The sequence below is a fragment of the Bos indicus genome, chromosome 11 (genome assembly GCF_029378745.1).
Source record: "Bos indicus isolate NIAB-ARS_2022 breed Sahiwal x Tharparkar chromosome 11, NIAB-ARS_B.indTharparkar_mat_pri_1.0, whole genome shotgun sequence".
Lineage (NCBI taxonomy): Eukaryota > Metazoa > Chordata > Mammalia > Artiodactyla > Bovidae > Bos > Bos indicus.
In genome coordinates this window covers 73,132,307-73,155,903 of record NC_091770.1, presented here as the reverse complement: position 1 = coordinate 73,155,903, position 23,597 = coordinate 73,132,307, and the positions used below count along the sequence as shown (strand labels likewise).

The 23,597-nt window shown below is 40.3% G+C and overlaps 1 protein-coding gene and 1 long non-coding RNA gene across 2 annotated transcripts in view; one reads left to right on the top strand and one right to left on the bottom strand.

The window, feature by feature from the left end:
* Nucleotides 1–7,468, top strand: part of RAB10 (RAB10, member RAS oncogene family) — a 67,017-nt gene extending 59,549 nt beyond the window's left edge. Inside the window, exons 4-6 of the mRNA XM_019970595.2 lie at nucleotides 2,240–2,329; nucleotides 2,633–2,734; nucleotides 4,930–7,468. Of these exons, the coding sequence (XP_019826154.1) occupies nucleotides 2,240–2,329; nucleotides 2,633–2,734; nucleotides 4,930–5,013 (276 nt within the window). The 3' untranslated portion in view covers nucleotides 5,014–7,468. The remainder of the gene's footprint in view (nucleotides 1–2,239; nucleotides 2,330–2,632; nucleotides 2,735–4,929) is intronic.
* LOC139185817 (uncharacterized) overlaps nucleotides 1–23,597 on the bottom strand; it is a 36,746-nt gene that overhangs the window by 4,287 nt on the left and 8,862 nt on the right. Inside the window, exon 2 of the long non-coding RNA XR_011569348.1 lies at nucleotides 17,063–17,112. This is a non-coding gene — a long non-coding RNA (uncharacterized lncRNA). The remainder of the gene's footprint in view (nucleotides 1–17,062; nucleotides 17,113–23,597) is intronic.

Genomic DNA, 23,597 nt, shown 5'->3' with positions numbered 1-23,597 from the left:
ACAATATACAGCTTTGACGTACTCCTTTCTTGATTTCAGTTTCCCAATTTCAGTCACCTTTTTCATTGCTGTAAGAAGTCTGTTGGTATTTAGTAATCCATTAATGACATAGATTTTGAAATAAAAAAAGCCTTCATCTTTAAGTTTCTTTTGTGGACAGTGACTGCAGCCATGAAATCAGAAGACAGTTAGTTGCTTCTTGGCAGAAAAGCAGTGAGTAACCTAGACAGTGTGTTGAAAAACAGAGACATTACTCTGCCAACAAAGGTCCATATAGTCAAGGCTATGGTCTTCCCAGTGGTCACTACGATTGTGAGAGCTGGACCTTAAAGAAGGCAGAATGCCAAAGAATTGATGCCCTCAAACTGTGGTGCTGGAGAAGACTCCTGAAAGTCCCTTGGAGAGCAAGGAGATCAAACCATTCCGTCTTAAGGGAGATCAACCCTGAATATTCACTGGAAGGACTGATGCCGAAGCTGAAGCTCCACTATTTTGGTCATCTGATGTGAACAGACAACTCACTGGAAAAGTTCCTGATGCTGGGAAAGATCGAGGGCAGAAGGAGAAGAGGGCATCAGAGGATGAGATGGCTGGACGACATCACTAATGCAATGAGAATGAACTTGGACAAACTCTGGAAGATGGTGAGGGACAAGGAGGCCTGGCATGCTGCTGTCCATAGGTTGCAGAGTCAGATACAACTGCGTGACTGCTCAACAACAACAAAAGCCTTTATTTCATAGTTGAGCCAAGAAGTATGTGTAGTAAGAGCAATTTATATAGAGAGATTATGCATTGTTGTTCCAACAATAACTGATTTTCTAATTCTGTGACATCAGGTAGATATCCTACAATTTAATCCTATTTTGACACTTAACTACCGAGTCTCAGTGTCACTGTCAGCCAAATGACAAGGCAACCCATGGGATGTGGAAAATACCTCACATCATCCATTTCTGGCCTAATGTACCCTTCCCTGAATATCCCTGTAGCCACATTATCGTGTGCTGTGAACACAAACAGTTTTTAATTTTGATCAAGTGCAGTTATTTTTTTCTCTTTTGTTGCCTATGCTTTTGCTGTCATATCTGAGAAATCACTGCCAAATCCAAGGTCATAAAACTTCTCCCCTATGTTTTCTTCAAAGAGTTCAATAGTTTTAGATCTTGGATCCATTTTTTAGTTCATTTTTTGGGTATAAATTAAAGATCCAGCTTCATTCTTGTACATATTGATATGTGTTATTTCTAACACTGTTTCTTGAGAAGACTGTCTTTTCCCCATTGAATGATCTTGGCGCTCTTGTCAAAAATCATTTGATGGTGTACACAAGAGTTCATTTCTGGTCTCTCTGTTGTGTTCCTTTGTCCATGTCTGTTACACCAGAAGCATACTGTTGTGATTACTGCAGCTTTGTAGTAAGGTTTGAAATAAGGAAATAAGTATGAATCTTGCAACTTTATACTACTTTTCAGGATTGTTTTGGCTGTTCAGGATCCCTTGAAATTCCACTTGAATTTTAGGATGGATTTTTTATTTGTGTAAAAGGTGTCAGGATTTCAATGGAGCAGCATTTGTTTTTGTCTGATTTCTGTGCATGGGCTCCCCTAGTGTTGTGACTTTTTGAAACTTGAAGAGCTCTATAGAATTTTTAATTAAGGCTTCTTGTAGGGCCATATATACGTTATCTAAGTCATGATCCAGCTCAGATTTACATTATGTATAGGAAGTTCTATATGTTCTCTTCTGCATATTTATATACGTCCTCTCGTGTTGAGAATGTTTCTAGAAGGTAGACAGCCTCCTATAGAGGAAAATAATAATTTGACCAAGAATATGTCTTAGAAATTATATGTATCTTTCTAGGTTAAGTTACCTAGAGTTTGTGTTGTCTTTTAGCGTGTGGTTTTGAGATCACTGGGCTTTCCTGGTGGTTCAGATGGTAAAGAATCTGCCTGAAATACGGGAGACATGGGTTCAGTCCCTAGGTCAGGAAGATCTCCTGGAGAAGGGAATGGCTGCCCATTCCAGTATTCTTGCCTGGAGAATTCCATGGACAGAGAAGCCCTGCAAGCTACAGTCCATGGGGTCACAAAGAGTCACATGACTGAGCGATGAGATCACTGCTTTAAAACTTTCAGACTATAGAAATGGCACCATAAAGTGAGAAAAATAAAGTCATTTTTGTTAAGCCACAGTTTCATGATAGTGTGTGAACTAAACTTTTATTTCATTTTAGCATGCGAATGAAGATGTGGAAAGGATGTTACTAGGAAACAAGTGTGATATGGACGATAAAAGAGTTGTACCTAAAGGAAAAGGAGAACAGGTAAAAAGCTCTGAGTGAGACAGCTTTGTGAAGATGATGTTGCATTTGTTTTTACAATGAGGTAATGGAATGCTATTCATATCCTTTAAAAAAAAACGCTGTTGAAAATGATAGCTTATCATTGGAGTGGATTTTTTATTTGTTTTTTAAGGAGCTTGAACCCATTAAAATAATCTGTTCATTTTAGATAACCTAGTTGAGACTGCTACCTTCAGAATAATATTACTTTTTCCTTTAGGAAGCTGAAGTCATCAGTTGATAACCTATACTTGATAATTTTGTGATATTTTGTTTCTTTTTTAGATTGCAAGAGAGCATGGTATTAGATTTTTTGAGACTAGTGCAAAAGCAAATATAAACATCGAAAAGGCATTTCTCACATTAGCTGAAGATATCCTTCGAAAGGTAAATTTCTTTCTTTTCTGTTCTTTTACTGCTAAGGTGTCGGGTGTCAACAGTTGAACATTTTCCTGTTTTCTAAAGTACTAGATTTACATACAAAAATTGGATTTGAGTACATTTGGATGAGTACATTTACCCATCACAGTATCTAATCCTCCAGAGAGAAGAAAGGAGCTGAAAGGAGCAGAGAGCAGTATAGAAATCTCAGTCTCTAATTCCCAATTTCATATTCCTTTTTTCAGCTTTTTGTTTGGTCCATGGTCTTGTGAGTCTTTTTGATTAATTTCTCTTATATAACCTTTGCCTTCTCATAAATAGTTTTTTAAAATTCAAGAGGTGAATCTGTTCTGTACCTAATTGCTACAGAATCCCTATTCTTTTATATAGTCATTTCTCAGATGTGCCAGTGAAGGGGATGTATATACTTTATACTGAATAGAGTAAGTCTATACCCAAATTGAAAGCAGGAGGAGAAAGGGACAACAGAGGATGAGGTTTTTGGATGGCATCACTGACTTGATGGACATGAGTTTGAGCAAGCTCTGGGACTTGGTGATGAACAGGGAAGCCTGGCGTGCTGCAGTCCATGGGGTTGCAAAGAGTCAGACACGACTGAGTAACTGAACTGAACTGATAACCAAATTTCATTTACCCAATCATTTCAACCTGTGAGTTTAAAAAGAAAATGCTGAAAATTGATCTCAGGGAATTCATTTTACCTCACAGTTAGGTTCTGGGTTTAATTTGTGAATTGCCTAAGTTGCCAGTACAAATAACTTGTAGCAAAATTGGGAAATCAGATATTCATCAGTTCAGTTCAGTTGCTTAGTCATGTCCGACCCTTTGTGACCCCATGAATCACAGCATGCCAGGCCTCCCTGTCCATCACCAACTCCCAGAGTTCACTCAGACTCACGTCCATCGAGTCAGTGCTGCCATCCAGCCATCTCATCCTCTGTCGTCCCCTTCTCCTCCTGCCCCCAATCCCTCCCAGCATCAGAGTCTTTTCCAGTGAGTCGACTCTTCGCATGAGGTGGCCAAAGTACTGGAGTTTCAGCTTTAGCATCAGTCCTTCCAAAGAAATACCAGGGCTGATCTCCTTCAGAATGGACTGGTTGGATCTCTTTGCAGTCCAAGGGACTCTCCAGAGTCTTCTCCAACACCACAGTTCAAAAGCATCAATTCTTCGGCGCTCAGCCTTCTTCACAGTCCAAGTCTCACATCCATACATGCCCACAGGAAAAACCATAGCCTTGACTAGACAGACCTTTGTTGGCAAAGTAATGTCTCTGCTTTTGAATATGCTATCTAAGTTGGTCATAACTTTCCTTCCAAGGAGATATTCATATTTTTCCCTCAAATGACTAGGTAATATACACAGGTTTGATATGAGTCCTGAATTCTCTGTTAGTCTTCCGGTATATTTAAATGGACATAAAATAGAGAAAATCTGATACAGTCCTGAAGGAGAAGCAAACATTATATAGGAGAAAAGGAGAAAATTTAATTGCTTCTGGTAACCTTTCTGTTTTTATACTTGAAATACCAATATCTGCCCCCACCCCAGATAAAATCATTCATAAATCCACCACCTAAGGGTTGCTACTGTTAAAATTTTGGCATCTCTTATTTTGATCTTTTCCTATATTGGCCTTTAACATGAATTATTCAACTTTGCATTCTGGCCCACTGTATTTCCTTCATTTAATGTTAGTATATCATCATAAAATTGCCTTTTTAAAACAACGCTATGGTAATACAAGCTCCAGTCTCAAAAGGCAAGTAAAATGAAACAGAAAAGGGCTATTTCACCTCTCTGATGATACAGCGTTAGTTTCATCATATGCATGAAATATGCATATGCACGGGTTTTTTTTTTTTTTAAGTACTAAGTACTCAGGGCTCAGATCTAAGAGATAACATACCACTCATCACAAGAGGTAGGGTGGAGCAGATTTCAGAAGCTCAACAAAGGGAAGCCAGGAGGCCTGTGGACATTTCACAATTGGAAGAAGACAAAATGAAGGTCAAAAACAAAGCTTCCGTTTCTTTACTTTGCGTGGAGGAGAAAACGTATCTCATGTGACTGTAATTGCATCTTGTTACATAATTAACATTTATGGGAATACTTCTGTTGAATCTTGGTGTATCCATGGCAGTGTTTTTCACGGGTTGCTCTCCTTGTGTGTTTGTTGCAGACCCCTGTAAAAGAGCCCAACAGTGAAAACGTAGATATCAGCAGTGGAGGAGGTGTGACAGGCTGGAAGAGCAAATGTTGCTGAGCGCTCTGCTGTTCCATCAGTTGCCATCCACCACCCTGTTTTCTCTTCTTGCTGCAAAATAAACCACTCTGTCCCATTTTTAACTCTTAAACAGATATTTTCGTTCCTCATCTTAACTCTCTAGTCCACCTGTTTTATTTGTTGTTTCATCTGTGACTGCTTGCTGACTTTATAATTTTCCTCAAACAAAAAATGTATAGAAGAATCATGTCTGTGAGTTCATTTTTAAATGTACTTGCTCAGCTCACCACTGCATTTCAGTTGTATTATAGTCCAATTCTTATCAACATTAAAACCTATAGCAATCATTTCAACTCTATTCTGCAAATTGTATAAGAATAAAAGTTAGAATTAACAATTTTATTTTGTACAACAGTGGAATTTTCTGTCATGGATAAATGTGCTTGAGTCCCTATAATCTATAGACATGTGATAGCAAAAGAAAAAAGCCAGGAAAACATTCATTTTCGCCTTGAATATGTAAATGGGATTAATTTTGTCCTGTGCCTTATGTGGAAAGGAACTTCTTTGGTTTTTCCTTTTTTTTGTTGTTTTGTTTTGGTGGAAGCATGTGCAGGAGACATATCATCGAAACATAAAGCATTAAAATGTTTGTGGTTTGCTTGGCTGTAATTTTCAAAGTAGTTAATTGAGGACAAAGGATAATACAGAAATGATCGCTTTGGTTTGCTGAGTCTCATTTTAAGTGGCCTTGATATTTAAAACTATTCCTGCCACCAATTCTTTTCCTTGGCCACTTTTTCCTCGTGTCTCTTCCTGCATGCTGCTTTATTTGCTTCTTCCCCACCACCCTGTGGTATGAGTTATTTAAAAATGAAAGGGGTAAACTAGTGGGTTTGTGGAGTTTAACATAAAGCACTGATTTAACTTGCTAAGTAAACTGAAAGATAAATCCTGACTGCCTACTATCCAATGTCAGTTAACCGTGTCCTCCCCTTCATTTTCTCAGTCCCCTAAAGCTTCTGTCCCGGATTCCTTCATTTGCTCTTGACTTCACGTTGCTCTTCTCTTCTCCCGCTTTGTTCCCTTCCTGTCTCTCTCCATTGAGTTTATGAAATGGAAGAGTTAATTGCATGCACTAGTGTTTGGAGGGTGTTGTGGTTTGTCTTTCTAACTAAGTGTATAGCCTATTCACTTTCCTAGAATAAATATCTTAACCTAAATTTGAATAGTCTCCATTTTGGCAACTCCTCTAGCAGTTTGGTAGCCCAAAATTGTTTTAAAAAGGTGGGAAGGAGGAGTGAAATTTATTAACACGTTTGCCAAATATATTGAGATTTGGCCTATGAAGAACACTTTTTCAGTGTTAAGTTGTCTTTACCTTAAGATTTAGAAGTACTTTAGGCTGTTACTGATTTTAAGTCCTGTCTTCACATCCCTTTGGGAAACTTGTATTACTCTGGATTTGAAAAAAAAGAACAACAAAGGCTTTTCATGTAAAGATTAGAAACTCTAGGCTCTCTCTTGCCCTGCCATTTTTTCCCCTTCATTTTTCTAGTTTTGCTTTACTGCTTATCATTAGGGTAGGGTAAGTTAAGTTTGCTATGCTGCTAGCATCCTAAGATGATACCTTTGTTGAAATAATTGTGAATAGCATGATTCATTTCTAGCAGAGGCTGAGTTTAGGACAGCAGCTTCCATTGAAAAGTCTTTCTGTGTCGTGGATAGCATTTTAATGACCTCTTGGCTCACGTAAACAACACAGGGACATATCTGCTGTGAACATCCATGAATTTTCAGATAGTGCCCTAAAAGCGATTTTATATGCCTCACTGGTGGTTGTTGTTAGGTTTTCCCCTCACTTGACTTTATCATTGTTTACTACTAGTAAAAGCAGCATTGCCAAATAATCCCTAATTTTCCACTAAAAATAATAATGAAATGATGTTAAGCTTCTCAAAAGTTTTAGGTTAAACCTATTGTTGTTAGATTAATTTTTAATGTGTTTGTTGTTTTTCTTTATCTGGAATGTGGCAGTAGCTTTTTTACTTTTAACCCTCTTTAATCCTTACTCAATTCAGTGACTTAAGGTTTGAGAGCTAAACACTGGGATTTTTGGGTAACAGACTGACAGTTTTGTTGTTTGCAATAAATTATAATCGGCATTGTACATAGAAAGGATATGGCTACCTTTTGTTAAATCTGCACTTTCTAAATATCAAAAAAAAAAAAGGGAAATGGAGTATAAATCAATTTTTGTATAACCTGTTTGAAACCTGAGTTTTATTTGCTTAATAACAGGGCTTTGCCCCTTTTTCTGTAAGTCTCTTGGGATCCTGTGTAGAAGCTGTTCTCATTAAACACCAAACAGTTAAGTCCATCCTCTGGTACTAGCTACAAATTCGGTTTCATATTCTACTTAACAATTTAAATAAACTGAAATATTTCTAGATGGTCTACTTATGTTCATATAAAAACAAAACTTGATTTCCAACTGCGTGACTTGGTTTTCATTTATTTATGGAGTCTAAGATGGAGGATTCCTTCTGAAAATAGTGCAATAGCAAACTGGATATTAGAGGAACAGAAATAGAGGGGAATAACTTTTCAACTAGGGAAAGCTGGGAAGGCAATCTCAAGAGCTATTGTTGGAAGAAACTGCATTTTAAAAGCAGAATCATGCTGGCGTCGAGAGAGCACACGCAACTGTAGTCACTTGCCAGCCAACACTACTAGAATGTGCCAACCACAACTGAAGTCAGCTGTTACTCAGGGGCACCAAGGTAAGGCTACCACACTGGGGAGAAATTCTTGTTTTAGCAGTGACTGTCCTCTTACCTGAAACATGTAAAGTGTTTCCCACTCTTTTTGTGAACCATGAGAAACAACTTTGGCTTTCTTTATATGTAGTATTGGTGAAAGAAATGTTTGATCATGTGTCGAGGCCTTATTAGTCAATAAATAAAGGTACACATTTGTTGACAAGATTATCTCTGCTGGACGGACATAGCAGAGGTTTTATAACTGTAGTTTTTGGAAGGATCACCTAGAGTGATTTTAAATGCTTCCCGGTTTACCTCTCATCAGCACAGAATTTTATGTCTTAAGGTGGAGCCTATGATTGTGCCTTTGAGATTGGTATAGGGAAAGGACACAAGAGCCTCTGCTGTTAGGTTTACCTTGTAGTTTAGAAAGCAGAAGGAATTAGTAATCAGGCAGACGTATACAAGGGCCAAATAGTTGTGGTTTTAGGTGCTGTGTTAATAGAAGAGATTGAATTGGTGAGAATAGTTGGGATGGTTTTTGAAGGAGGAGGCACTGGAGTTGGGTTCTTAGATATGTGGATTGAATGAATGGGCTAAGGGGAGGGTAAGAAGGGATCACAAGCAAATTAGAAACATGCTTTGCTTGTGTGAAAAACCAGAAATCCAACTGGACAGTGTGATGGGGAGTCCCTGTGAGCCCTGCAGTGTGTTTGAGGAAAACAAGTATATAGATGGGCTGGAAGCAGAGGAACAAGGATTCTAAAGGTCAGATACAAGGTTGCTATTTTAATTCGAATTTGAGTTAAGATCTGACTAAAATGATGGCAGAGGGCAGGCTTTATGTACAGGGGATTATGTGAAGGAGTATTTCTTGCCTACTAGGAAATGGACTAGGTATTCGGACTAGGTATTCGTGGCACTGTTCTAGGTTCTTCGGGTTGTCATCGACAGCCTGCTGAAGTAGTACCCACTTTACAAAATAAACTGTTTCAGGTTAAGTGATTTGCTTAAGGTTGCACAGCCACTTGGTGCTGGAATCGAGTTTTGAAACCAAGCTACGGCCCAGTCTGCTTTCATCTTCTTCACCATATCACAGTTTCTCAGGATAAGGTCCTAAGCTTTGGTTGTTACACTGATTATAATGGGGGTAATAAATATATGCTAGAGCCAGCAGAAAGAATGCCAGTGTAGCCTTAATCTTATCGAGTTAATGTAGCCATTTAGCCCGACCTTCGTACCTCTCACAAAGAACAATGCCCTTGAAAAGTGCTTAGCTCAGTTTACTGCTTTTCTTCTTTAAAACCTGTATCACCCCTTATTACCAGCTTGTCCTTTTTGTTTCCTCCTACTTCACACCACCTCTTGGCTGGAAGTAAATGATAATGCAGTTGCTTTTCACAGTTATCTTAATTGGCTTTCTGGGGCGATGTACTTTGAAGGGGACTCCTGTTACTTATTAATGGCTGCAGCAGTGAATAGTAGTAATGAAGTAAGTCAAAATATAGGGGAGGAAGGAAAAGGCAGCTGGGTATAGTTTATGCCAATCTCCTAGGTTGATACGAGATCAATATGACCCTAAGATTAAGAGCCACACAGGGGATATGAGTGCTCCAAGTGAAAGTGTTCTGCTGGGACATTGAAGTCCTAAACTTCAGCACCAAGACAAAAAGGTGATGTGTTCCTGCTGCACTTAAAGAGAGAATAACAGTTACAAAGGAAAGAAAATCTGTAGCACAGAACTCAGGAACTTCTAACATTAAATGTCATTGAACTACAAAGTGATAGAGGCTCTAATGCAAGTTAAGAGAAACCCAGATATTTATGTATCTTCTGACCAAGAACACAATACTTTATGCTGAGGCTGTGTCCTGTACCCGCCTCCCCCCACCACCAAAAATCAAATCTCAGTCGGATCAAATGTACCTAGATCCAACTACCAATTTTATAGGAACTCTGACAGGAATATATTAAATTACATCAATCAATAAAATCCAGACTAGTAAATTTTACAGGACAACTGATCCCAGTCTCTTCAATTAGTTTCACTGAGTTGGGGGAGAGAGATGGCAGATTAACAAAAGATGGAAAGAAAGAACAAGCAGAACTAAACCATAATGTGTTTAGGGAAGTACAGACATACTATAAGGAATATTAAGGAAATGACTAGGGTTGGTTTACCCGGTAAGTCATGGAGTTAAAAATCATGGGGGCACACAACAGGGTTTGGGGGAGAGTAAAATCGTATCTTGGTCATGAATGTTGTTTACAAGGGTGTTTGCCTTATTACATATCTGCATGATTGTCAACGTGGGTTTTAAAATTTGTATTTACCTATAAAGGGTGCTGTGTGTTTAAAATGCTACACAGTCTGCAGGAACAAGAACCAGTCTGAGACGCTGTGCAGCCAAGACCAGCACTCAATCAGGCTTAGCAGAATTGGTCTACCAAGGTGCTACAGTGCCTGCTGCTGAGTATCGCACTCCAAGAATTCTCACTGAAACTACAGCTGCCACCAATGCAAAATCTTTGCTCATTTCAGCCTCTGTTTCTTTGTTTCCGCAGCTTTTGCTGCAAAGCCTGGGTTGGTTGATGGAACCCAAATTCCAGGCAAGTGGGGGAAAGGGAGTGTCTTGTCTTCAGCTTCCAGAGTGGGTGTGATGTAGTCTCTCAGTCTGTCCAACTCTTGCGACCCCGTGGGCTGCAGCCTGCAAGGCTCCTCTGTCCATGGGATTCTTGAGGCAAGGATACTGGAGTGGGTTACTGTTTCCTTCCCCAGCCGATCTTTCCTACCCAGGAATCAAACCCGGGCAGGTCTCCCAAATTGCAAGCAGATTCTTTACCTACCAACTGAGCTACAAGGGTGGGCTCTAACTCAGAGGTGGGAAATTTGGGTGCTGGATAGACGAAAAGAATGATAAATGCCCCGTTTCAGTGCCATTCAAACTTTACTACACATTAGAATATGGGGGGAGTGCTTTTAAAAACACTAATGCCAAAGTTTTACCCCAGGCCAATTAACACAAGATCTCTCTGGTTTTTTTGTTTGACTTCCTGTGTGATTGCATGTGCGGCCAAGCTCATGAACCAACCGGTGCCTACACCCTTACAAAGTATGGTCTTCAGGTCAGCCACGTCACCTGGGAGCTTGTTAGAAATGCAGAATCTCAGTTCCAGGCATGCACAACCACACACCTCACACACTGGCTATACTGAATTAGAATCTGCTTTGAAATAGCCCTGGGTGATAACTCATGCACATACCAGTTTGAGAAGGGCTGTTCTTCCAAGGCCAGCTCAAGTCACACCAGTAAGGCTATTCCCTAGTCTGGAGCAGGGAAGTGACCACCCACTTCTCCTTTCTGTAGCACTTGAGTTACATTTCCCCTGGACATGTACTGCAGACTTCCTGGCTTGTGGTTAATTGTTTCCTGTTGGCTCGTCTCCTTCCCAGACTTGAAGCTCTGTTAGGCAGGGACCCTCCTCTCCTTCGTGTCTTCACAGTACTTAGCGCATGGCTGCCCATGAGGCAGGAGCTCAGGACGTGTGGTCAGTGAAGCAGTGATTTCCTTCTGCATCTTTCTCCTGCTGCACTGGCCTCCTTGTTTCCATCCCCATTTTCAGGCATTCACATCTGTATTCCATTTTAAAGGCAACTTCAAATATAACTTTAAAAGAACTTTAAAATTCAAGCCCAATCTATTCCTGCAACTACCTCCAGATACAGGATAAGCTGGTTGACTCCCATGGATCTCTGTTGTCTGTAAAAGGAAATGAGCTAGGAAGCCCTCAGAGATGCAGTCCAGTTTAAATGTCCTGATTCTGTGGTTCCCTTCTGCCTAATTATGGCTATGAAGAAACTGTAAATTAAATGCAGAGTTGCTGGAGCCACCTTGCGACCCTTCCTGGGAACTGCATTTCTTCATTGTGACACCAGAAACTTCCCCCAAGCCCATCGGTCGGAGATCCATTTTCAAGAATTTATGGGAAACGCAGCCACACAAAATTAAATTCCCTCTCTCAACCCCCAAAACGATGGGAGTAAAGGAGTTTACAAAGTATAATTCTACAAAGACCGGGGGGAAAAAAAGGCAAGAGATCTGTAAGAATTTAAAATTTTATTTATGCAAAAATTGACCTGTGTTTTAGGTGGGAGATAGAAAACAGCTAACTAGGGAAGAAATGACAATCTTAAGTGTTGAATGTCAATAAAAAGTGAGCAGATTTTTTCTGAATCCCACAAGTTGCAGAATTTAGAGGTACTGGGGACTGCAGAGAAGATAAACATGTGGCAATGGGTTAAAAATGGGGATGAGTAGAAAGTCTGTATATGAAGTAATGGGATCCTGAGGTGTCCATGCTCACCCTTCACAGCCAGGAGTTGCTACCACCCTTCCTAGGGGCTTCACATGGGCAGAAATGCAGTGACAGAGCCTCCAGACCCGGTACGGGGGAAAAGTGGGGATGAGTCATAGGGTCAAATACCAGGACTTTCGTGAACATCTGCATCTTGAACAATGAGCTCCTCTCAGATTCTTTCCTTCCTTATCCCTTCCCTCTCCCAGAACTTTGGCAGCCAGGCCGAAAATTAGGAATGTCCTCTCTGGAAACCTGGCCCAAGAGAAAAGACTCACAAATGCTGTCCGTGGAGGTTTGCCAACTAAAAGGTAGGCTCATTGCAGATATTCTATGTTGAAGGTCTCCAGTCATCAAGATAGATGGACATAGGTAAAGTTTCTCGTCTACCTAGTATATATAAGATCATTCAAACAGAAATATATAGACAAATCAATAAAAATCCGCATGCCTGACACTCAGACCTAACAGATATTTGCATTCAATCAGAATATTCAGTTCTTCATGTTAACATAAATGAGAGAATAAAACAACAACAACAAAACCAAAAAAGGAAATAAAGGGAAAGCAAAGCAGAATATCAAAGAAAAAGCTAAACTCACTTTAATTAATATTCTTGGATAGGAGATGACATTGAATCCAAAAACCACAAGATGAGGGTTCACTAAAAAGGAAATGAGATAGGATTCTCTAAAATAAAAACTGTCAACTGAAATAAAAGATTCAGGAGAAGAATTAGGTAAGTCAAGGAAATCTCCCCAAATTAAAAAACACACACACAAAAGAATGAGAAATGGAACACAGGAGGAAATGATAAGAAATTTAGAGGACCGATCTAAAGGCCAAAATCTGATTAGCTGGAACTCTAGAAAAAGAAAATAGGAAAACAGAAGGAAAGTGATTATCAGAGAAAAGATATAAGAGAACTTCCCAGAATTGAGGGATTTTAGTCTCCAGATTGGCCTAGCACAAAAAACAAAAAATTATCTGCACTGATCATGACATTTTGAAACTCCAAGGATAAAAGAAAAATTTTTTTTAAATCCAGAGGAGAAAAATAGGTCACATATAAAAGAATCAAGAACCTGAATGTATATAAATGTTCCTCAAGTAATATGGAGACCTAGAAAACAACTCTGAGTGAAAGGATATTCTATGTAGAATTCTACACTCATTCTAATTACCTGTCAAATGTAAAGTGATGTACCCAAATAGGCAAACAGCTAAATGTTTCCTTCCCTTGTTTGACTTCTCAGGAATCTATTGGAGGACATACTCTAGCCAAAGGAACAAGTGTACCGGGAAAGAGGGAGATCCTGTGGGGCTGTGCCACTGGCCTAGGAAACAACGGATCTCGAGTGGACCCCAAGGATGTGGTTTCCAGAAACACAATGGGAGAAATAACATTGACAGGTGATGGACACTACAGAGCTGATGGTCCATGTGAAGACTAAGGAGAGCCCTTCTAGTTAGGGAGCAGGCTCTGAGAGCAGGGATAAAATCTGCCTGGTTTACCACTGGATCTCCAGTGCCTGACTCTTCCTGGACCATAGTAGCTGCCCAGTCAATCATGCTAAAGGGCTGAATGAATGAACACATAAATGAGAATTGATCAAGCTTCACATATGTGCTTTGAGCCAGGCAACACAGCAGACACCTAGAAATGCAGGATAATATTAAATGCATAGCCTGGGACTTCCCTGGTGATCCAGTGGCTAAGATTCCAAGCACCCAATGCAGGAGGCCCAGGTTCGATCGCTGGTCAGGGAATTAGGTCCCACACGCTGCAATTGGGAGTTCAAGTGTCTCAACTAAGACCTGGTGCAGCCAAATCAATATTAAAAATAAATAAATGCACAGTCAAATTCTCAAAAAAGCAAGGGCAACTAAGGGACAAATAGGTCACTTAGAAATCATATTGCAGGGCTTTAGTTTACACATACAAAAGAGGCAACATGACAGCTCATGATCACACAGCTGATAATAACTGAGTGGGGTTGCAGGGAGCCTGGGTAGCCCTCCTCCCAATCCAGGGTGTGTCCACTCTATCCTGGTGCCTCTCCACTTCCTTGAGGACTAGAAGAACCAAGTACAGGGCTGTGACGGTGTTAAAACCTCCACTGCTAGGCTGTGATAAATCCAGTGAGATGCACAAGGCAGGGCTCAAACAGTCCCTTGAGTTTCCCCTTTTAAACCGGTGACAGTAATTAAAGAGAATAACACTGACTGGAGAAGTCTGAAAGAAAATGCTTTCTAGAGAAGTGGAAAACTAGAAGAGGGGAAATCTCTTTTCATGTTTCACACCAGAGTAGGGCAAACAACAGCTTGAAACATGCTGGAAGGTCTCTAATAGTTACCCAAAAGTAAAGCACCCTCCCTTGATTCCAGTCTCCACATCCCTCTCCAGCTCCCATCCATTTCTCTATTCCCTTTCATAGCAAAACTCCCTGAAGGGCTGTCTACTCGTCTCTGCTGCTTCTCCTTGAATATATTAAGTCAACGCTGCATCCCCATCCCCTGTCAGGATAGTTATTGCTGGGGTCACAGCAGTGCCGAACCTGAGATGTTGATTCATTCCTGTCTCACTCCTTCCTGAAACATCTTCACTTGGCTCCCAGGACACCACTTTCTCCCTCCCTCCCTTGTCCTCCTCAGACTTGCTGTGTCCTCTTCATCGTCTTGACCTCAGACCACTTCTTTCCCCTTTACCTACACTGATGCCCCAATGAACTTCATCCAAGTTCATGGCTTTAGACACCCTGATGTCTTGATGACTCCAGTAGCTCCACAACTCCAAACTCATCCACTGCCTGTTCAAACACCCGCTGCTGTAACTGTCCTAAAGGAATCTCTGGATTTCCCTGCCCAACTCTTCCATGGCCTTCCCCATTTCAGAAAACAACCAAGTCATAACCTCCAGTTGCTCCAACCATCCTCAAATTCTCCTTCTCTCACACCTCAAACCCAATCCATCAAATCCCACTGGTTGAACCTTCAAAATACACCTAGAACCCCCCTGCCTCCCCCATCACCACAGTTCTACCGAGGCCAGCATCCATCAGCTCCAGCAGAAAGAGCCCTGCTGGGTCTGCTTCTCGCCTGCCCATGGGCTCTTCTCAATGCTGTGGATGGTGACCTCTGAAGACATTTAGATTACATCATGCTTCGTTGCAAAATACTTCAAAGGCTTCGTATCTCACCAAAATAAAAACGCAAATCCTTAAAATCTCCCCCATCGCCCCTCCTCCCATTCTGACCATGCTCTGCCTCAGGACTTTTGCATTCGCCGTTTCTTCTGTTTGAGAAACTCATCTTCCATAAGTCAAAACAGCTCACACCATCATTTCTTTCTGGTCCCTGCCTGAATGTCCCCTTATCACTCATGCCTTCCCTGGCCACTCTGCACAGAACAGCAACAACCACCCCAGCCCTGGATTCCCTACCCTTTTCTCCTTGCTTTCTGTTTTCTTCCATAGTTCTTCCCAGCACCTGACATGTTAGAATTTACTTGTTCAGTAGTTTGTAGCCTGTCTCCCCACTGGGCTAGAAGCTCCGTATAGGCAGGGACGACTCTTACTCCCTGCTGTGTCTGCAGTACAGTAAGTCCCCCCCACACGAATGAGTTCCATTCCAAGTGCGTGTTTCTAAGTCCAATTTGTTCGTAAGTCCAACAAGATTAATAAGGGTACCCAGCTAGTACAATCAGTTATATCGTACTGTACTGTTATAGGTTTATAATACTGTTACAGGTTTTCACACAAATGATATGTAAAAAACAAAGACAAGAAATGAAGAAAGTATTTTTAATCTTACAGTACAGTGCCTTGAAAAGTACAATAGTTCCAGCTACCGCACGGCTGCCTTTATGCTTGCTTCTGGACATCCTGGGTTTGAAATAAAGATACTGCACTACTGTGTTCTATCCGGTACTGTACGGTATACAGAAGCTCAACCACTTGTAGAGGACGCACACATGTGACAATGTATGCCAGAAATGTGAACTTACAATACTGGACATGCGAATGCGTGTCCACATCTTTGAAAGTTCGCAACTTGAAGGTTCATATGTAGGGAACGTACTGTACCTTGTGGACTTGGCACGTGGAAGACACTCAGTAAGTATTTGCTGAATGAATGAACCTGATCTCTCGTGCCCCTATTTTCTGCTGGGAAGTTCTCAGTGAGAAAAGGGGACTGCAAAGCAGACATTCTTGTGGTATTTTCTTAGGATCATGGAGGGATTCCTAGGGTCCTCAAAGATGCTAGTTTCAGCCCTCAAAGGGAAAGGGCTGGACACAGTGCACCGTAATTCCCTGCTATGCCATCCACTTTTTATAATCTGATTTCAGTTAATTCTGACTTTAGATACAGCCTCCATGAGGTAGGTGTTATTGTCCCCATTTGGCAAGTGAATGAATATCGAGCTGGCCAAAAAGTTCATTCAGGGTTTTCCATCCCATCACGTCTTATGCCTAAGTGAAAGTGCTAGTCACTCAGGTGTGCCTGGCTCTTTGTGACCCCATGGACTGTAGCCCACCACACTCCTCTGTCCATGGAATTCTCCAGGCAAGAATACTGGAGTGAATTGCTATTTCCTTCTCCAGGGGATCTTCCCAACCCAGGGATTGAACTGGGGTCTCCTACATTGCAGGCAGACTCTTTACCGACTGAGCCAACAGGGAAGACCCAGTGAAAGTGTTAGTCACTCAGTTGAGTCCATCTCTTTGTGATCCCATGGACTGTAGCCCACCAGGCTCCTCTGTCCATGGAATTCTCCAGGGAAGAATACTGGAGTGGGTTGCCACTTCCTTCTCTAGGGGATCTTCCCAACCTAGGGATTAACTCAGTACAAATTTTGACCAACCCAATACAAACTCAGCAAATTATGCAACTTGTCAGAATCATGCTAGCAGAGAGAAAAACTCAGGCCCTATCCCAGGTGGGTCTGATTCCCATGTCTGGGTGCTTACCTTCCCTGGGAGTCCATGTCCTAATGGAGGGCACTTTTGCTCCTTGATATCTGTTGTAAAAATAGAGCAGTACTTTAGAAAATAATACGAGATGTGTATATACTATAATATTACCACTGAATATGGGTATCTTGTACCTCATAGAGGTATATTATATACAACTGATTAGAGTTTACAATTCCTTTTTTTAAACTGATTAAATGTCTTTATTAAAATTTGAATTCCCATAATATTGTAATGACTGTAATGAAAAGTGCTCACATAAGTAGCAAATAGAATAGACTCTGGTCATTTATGAAATAGCATTATATGAAACAAGTCTCAGTAAGATTGAAATATTAAAAGCATCTTCTCTGACCACAACGGAATGAAACTAGAAATCACTAATAGAAGGGGAACTGGAAATTTTACAAATATATGAAAATTAAACAATGTATTCTGTTCTTTAAATTAAGGTATAACTGATATATAACATAATATTCAAGTGCACAACATAATGATTTGATGTATGTATACATTGCAAGACTATTACTACAATAAATCTAGTTAACATCCTGTACCAGACATAGCTGCAAGATTGTTTTTCCTTGTGATGAGAATTTTTAAGATCTACTCTCTAAGCAACTGTTAAATATACTATACAGTGTTATTAACCACTGTCATGATCATGTACATTACATCCCTGGACTTATTTTATAACTAGAAGTCTGCACCTTTTGACCACCTTCACTCATTCCACTCTACCTCTCAACCCTCTGTTTCTGGTAACCATCAATCTGTTCTCTGTATCTATGAGCTCCTTTTTCATTTGTCTTAGATTCCACTATTAAGTGAGATCGTACAGTATTTGTCACTCAGCATAATGCCTTTCATGTTGACAAGAATTGCAGGATTTTCTTCTTTTTATGGTTGAGTAATATTCCATTGCCTTGGAAACGAACAGAGATCATTCTGTCGTTTTTGAGATTGCATCCAAGTACTGAATTTCGGACTCTCTTGTTGACCATGATGGCTACTCCATTTCTTCTAAGGGATTCCTGCCCACAGTAGTAGATATAATGGTCATCTGAGTTAAATTCACCCATTCCAGTCCATTTTAGTTTGCTGATTCCTAGAATGTCGATGTTCACCCTTGCCATCTCCTGTTTGACCACTTCCAATTTGCCTTGATTCATGGACCTGACATTCAATATGCCAGCAAATTTGGAAAACTCAGCAGTGGCCACAGGACCGGAAAATGTCAGTTTTCATTCCAATCCCAAAGAAAGACAATGCCGAAGAATGCTCAAACTACTGCATAATTGCACTCATCTCACATGCTAGTGAAGTAATGCTAACAATTCTCCAAGCCAGGCTTCAGCAGTACGTGAACCGTGAACTTCCAGATGTTCAAGCTGGTTTTAGAAAAGTCAGAGGAACCAGAGATCAAATGGCCAACATCCGCTGGATCATCGGAAAAGCAAGAGAGTTCCAGAAAAACATCTATTTTTGCTTTATTGACTATGCCAAAGTCTTTGACTGTGTGGATCACAATAAACTGTGTAAAATTCTGAAAGAGATGGGAATACCAGACCACCTGACCTGCCTCTTGAGAAACCTATATGCAGGTCAGGAAGCAAGTTAGAACTGGACATGGAACAACAGACTGATTCCAAATAGGAAAAGGAGGACGTCAAGGCTGTATATTGTCACCCTGTTTATTTAACTTCTATGCAGAGTACATCATGAGAAACGTTGGGCTGGAAGAAGCACAAGCTGGAATCAAGATTTCCGGGAGAAATATCAGTAACCTCAGATATGCAGATGACACCACCCTTATGGCAGAAAGTGAAGAGGAACTAAAAAGCCTCTTGATGAAAGTGAAAAGAGGAGAGTAAAAAAGTTGGCTTAAAGCTCAACATTCAGAAAACTAAGATCATGGCATCTGGTCCCATCACTTCATGGGAAATAGATGGGGAAAAGGTGGAAACAGTGTCAGACTTTATTTTTCTGGGCTCCAAAATCCCTGCAGATGTTGATTGCAGCCATGAAATTAAAAGATGCTTACTCTTTGGAAGGAAAGTTATGACCAACCTAGATAGCATATTCAAAAGCAGAGACATTACTTTGCCAACAAAGGTCCATCTAGTCAAGGCTATGGTTTTTCCTGTGGTCATGTATGGATGTGAGAGTCAGACTGTGAAGAAAGCTGAGTGCCAAAGAATTGATGCTTTTGAACTGTGGTGTTGGAGAAGACTCTTCAGAGTCCCTTGGACTGCAAGGAGATCCAACCAGTCCATCCTAAAGGAGATCAGTCCTGGGTGTGCATTGGAAGGACTGATGCTGAAGCTGAAACTCCAATACTTTGGCCACCTCATGCGAAGAGTTGACTCATTGGAAAAGACCCTGATGCTGGGAGGGATTGGGGGCAGGAGGAGAAGGGGACAACAGAGGATGAAATGGCTGGATGGCATCACCGACTCAATGGATGTGAGTTTGAGTGAACTCCAGGAGTTGGTGATGGACAGGGAGGCCTGGCATGCTGTGATTCATGGAGTCTCAAAGAGTCAGACACGACTGAGCGACTGAACTGAACTGAATATTCCATTGTATTGCATGTGTGTATATGTCTATCATTCTCTTTGTCCATTGACAGACATTGGGGTTATTTCCACGTCTTGGCTATTGTAAATAATATTGTAAGGAACACGGGGGTGTAGATACCCTTTCCAGTTAGTGGTGTTGTTCTTTCAGATAAATACTCATGGTGGAATTGCCAGATCATTTGATAGTTCTATTTAAAATATTTTGAGGAAACTTCATACTGTTTTCCACAGTGGCTACACCAATTCATATTTGCACCAACACTGCTTGGGGCTTCTCTTTTCTCCATACCCTGCTAACATTTGTTATTTTTTCTTTTTGATAACAGTAATTCTAATAAGTGTGAGGTGATATCTCACTGTGATTTTTATTTGTATTTCTCTAATTAGTGATGTTGAATATGTGTTCTTTAGAAAAATGTATTTTGAGATCCTCTGCCAATTTTTAAATTGGGTTATTTGGGGTTTTTTTGCTATTGAGTACATGAGTTCTTTGTATACTTTGGATGGTAACCCTTTATCAGATGTGTGATTTGCCAATGTTTTTCCCATTTGGTAGGTTGAATCTTCATTTTTGTTGATGTACAGCATAGTGACTATAGTTAATAACACTGTATTATATATTTGAAAGTTGCTAAGAGACTAGACCTTTAAAGTCTTCATCACACGAAAAAAATATCCATAACTATGTATGGTGATGGATGTTAACTAGATTTATTGTGGTGATCACATAATGTATACAAATATTGAATCATCATGTTATATACCTGAAACTAATAGTGTCATGTGTCAATTATACCTCAATCAAAAACAAAAACAAAACTATAAAACAATATTGTCTTAGCATAAAGATAGATGTATAGACTAATGGAACAGAGTAGAAAGTCCAGAAATAAACTCTTACGTATGTGACCAAGAATTCAACTTTCTGACCTCATGGACTGTACTCTTTGTGACCCATGGACTGTAGCCCCCAAGGCTCCTCTGTCCATGGGGATTCTCCAGGCAAGGATACTGGAGTGGGTTGCCATGTGCTCCTCCAGGGGATCTTCCCAGCCAGGTATCAAATCCAGGTCTCCCGCATTGCAGGCGGATTCTTTACCAACTGAGCTACCAGTGAAGCCTTATGTGCCAATTATACCTCAACAGGAAATTTAAAAAAAAAACAAACATAAAACAATATGGTCTTAGCATAAAGATAGATGTATAGACTAATGGAACAGAGAGCCCAGAAATAAACTCTCACATACGTGATCAAGAGTTCAACTTACTGAGAAGGCATTGCTACCAGCTGTTCATTCACAATGTGAGTAACTGGGTGGGAGCTCTCCCACAAGTTCTGGAAACTTCTTGGCTTGACCATAAGCCCAGTTGCTGTCTTCCATCCCTGCTGCCCAGTTGGTGGTGAGAAGACTGATGAAAATGCCAGCAAAGTAGGTGGTAAGGGTAAATCTGTAGTTCATGATAGGATAACTTGCCTGACTATACAATATCAACCATGTTGTGCTGCCTTCTTCAAAATGTCAGATCTTAAGTCTGGAGAAGGAAACTCAGGTCTTTCAGAACCATAAATATTGTCTAGGCTCTCCTGCTCTGCCGAGCTCTACTGGCTCTCGTCTTCTACGAGTTCTATAGTTGTGTGTTTTACATTCAGGTCTATGAGGCTATTTTGAGTTAGTTTTTGTGAAGGGTGTGAGGTCTGGGTCTAGGTTCTCTCCTCTTGCATGTGGATGTCCTGTTGTTCTTTGTTGAAAAGACTGTTCTTTCTTTTGCCATGTAATTGCCTTTGCTCATTTGTCAAATATCAGCTGACCATATTTGCCTATGTCTATTTCTGGGCTTTCTATTCTCTTTCACTGATCTATGTGTCTTATTGCTGGGACTGCAATTTCAGTGGAGTTATTGGACAATCCGTCTCAGCAGACAAAGGCAAAGCTGTTGGAGCCTCAGCTAATTCGTTGACTTGATTCACACAAAAGAGGTTGGACAGTTTCTACAGTTTTGCTTCATTATTTGCTGTTGCTTGGGCCCAGATGATACCAAGGCCATCTGAAATGTTTATTCAGGCTAGTGTGGTTCTGAATGGTATGAAAGACAAGTAATACAAAATCTCTCTATTGAATAAAGTAATTTTTAAAGGATTCTGAAGCTTTTCATGTTGTGAACATAAACATCACCATTTAAAAGCAAGAAATGAAAAGGCTAATGAAACTTCAGTTTAAAAACATCTTTGTGACTGTGAAGCTTAATTAGAAGAAATTAACAAAATTTAAAATATGGAATGATGGGACTTCTCTGGAGGTCCAGTGGTTAAGATTTGAGCTTCCAATACAGGGGGTGTGGGTTCGATCCCTGTTCAAGACACGACTATCTCACAAGCCTCTCAGCCAAGAAATCAAAAAACAGAAGCAATGTTGTAGAAAATTCAATAAAGACTTTAAAAATGGTCCACATTTAAAAAATCTTTTAAAAATATGGAATATTGAAAATAACGAAACATGTTATTTGTTACTTTTTTCTTAAGCTTAAAATACTATTTAAAATACCATTTATAGGGCTTTCTTGGTGACTCAGTGGTAAAGAATCTGTCTGCCAATGCAGGAGACACCAGTTCGATCCCTGATCTGGGAAGATGGCACATGCGCGGCGGAGCAGTTAAGCCTGTGTACCACAGCTACTGAGCGCGAGTGCTGCAACCACTGAAGCAGTAGTGTTCAACTATTCACTCAGTACTCTCCACAGTAGAGTGAGCAACTAAGCCCGTGCACTCTAGAGCCCATACACAGGAACAAGAGAAGCCACTGCAATGAGAAGCCCGAACATTGCAACGAAGAGCATCTCCTGCCCACTGCAACTAGAGAAAGCCTGCACAGCAACGAAGACCCAGCACAGCCAAAAATTAAATAAATAAAATTATGAAAAAAATACTATTTGCAGTCAAAATGTTTTGTTTTGGATAAACATGCATCATTATTCACTTGAAAACTAAGTGTATCCACTAAAAAAATTAAAAGTCCAAATTATAAGAGGTGTAGCTTGATTTACTGTGTTTACTATTGACCAAAATTTAAAATTCTAGCTTCCTGAAATAAATATTTCATGAGTTATTTATTCTTAGGAAGGAGCACTTCAGGAACAACCTATAGATAAGGATTGGGTTTCAATTTCTCTTTATCCCTATAATGTTCTCTTCTTTTATGATAAAATATAAATATGCAATGAAAATCCCCTTGAATAAGCTCCTTTCTTGGTTTCCTTGCCTAATGAACTACAGTAGGTAAATTACAAAAGCCAACCAAATTGTGGTTCTTTCCTACTTCACAGGTTTATAAGACATTTTATAATTTATATCACAGAAATAAAAAAGAAAATCTTCAATGAATTCTTCTTAATTATAGAGAACTTAAGAAAAGGAAATAAACACAATGTTACACCTTGACTGAGTGCTGAAAGTCAACAAATTGAGCTCATTAAAAAAATGGCCTTAGGAATGTCCCAGCCCTTTATAAGAACACATGATGACAATATCCATATGATGTTCCCAATATCAGTAGGAAGATTTCCAGTCTGTTCTTTGGTCTATATAGCCTGCTAACAGATGAATTTAAAAACAGAATAGAGTATGCAGTTGATTCTTATATATTGACCTTCAACCTTCTTAAATTCATCTATTTCATTTCAAGATGGGTTTATTCAGGAATTGGCAAGAATTACAATTTGAGGGACTTCCCTGGTGGTCCAGTGGTTAAGAATCTGCTTGCCAGTGCAGGGGACATGGGTTTGATCCCTGGTCTGCAAAGATTCCACATGCCACAGGGCAACTAAGCCCATACACCACAACTACTGAGCCTGTGCCCTGGAGCCCATGCTCTACAACAAGCGAAGCCACTGCAACGAGAAGCCCACGCGCCGCAACCAGAGAAAGCCCACGTGCAGCAATGAAGACCCAGTGC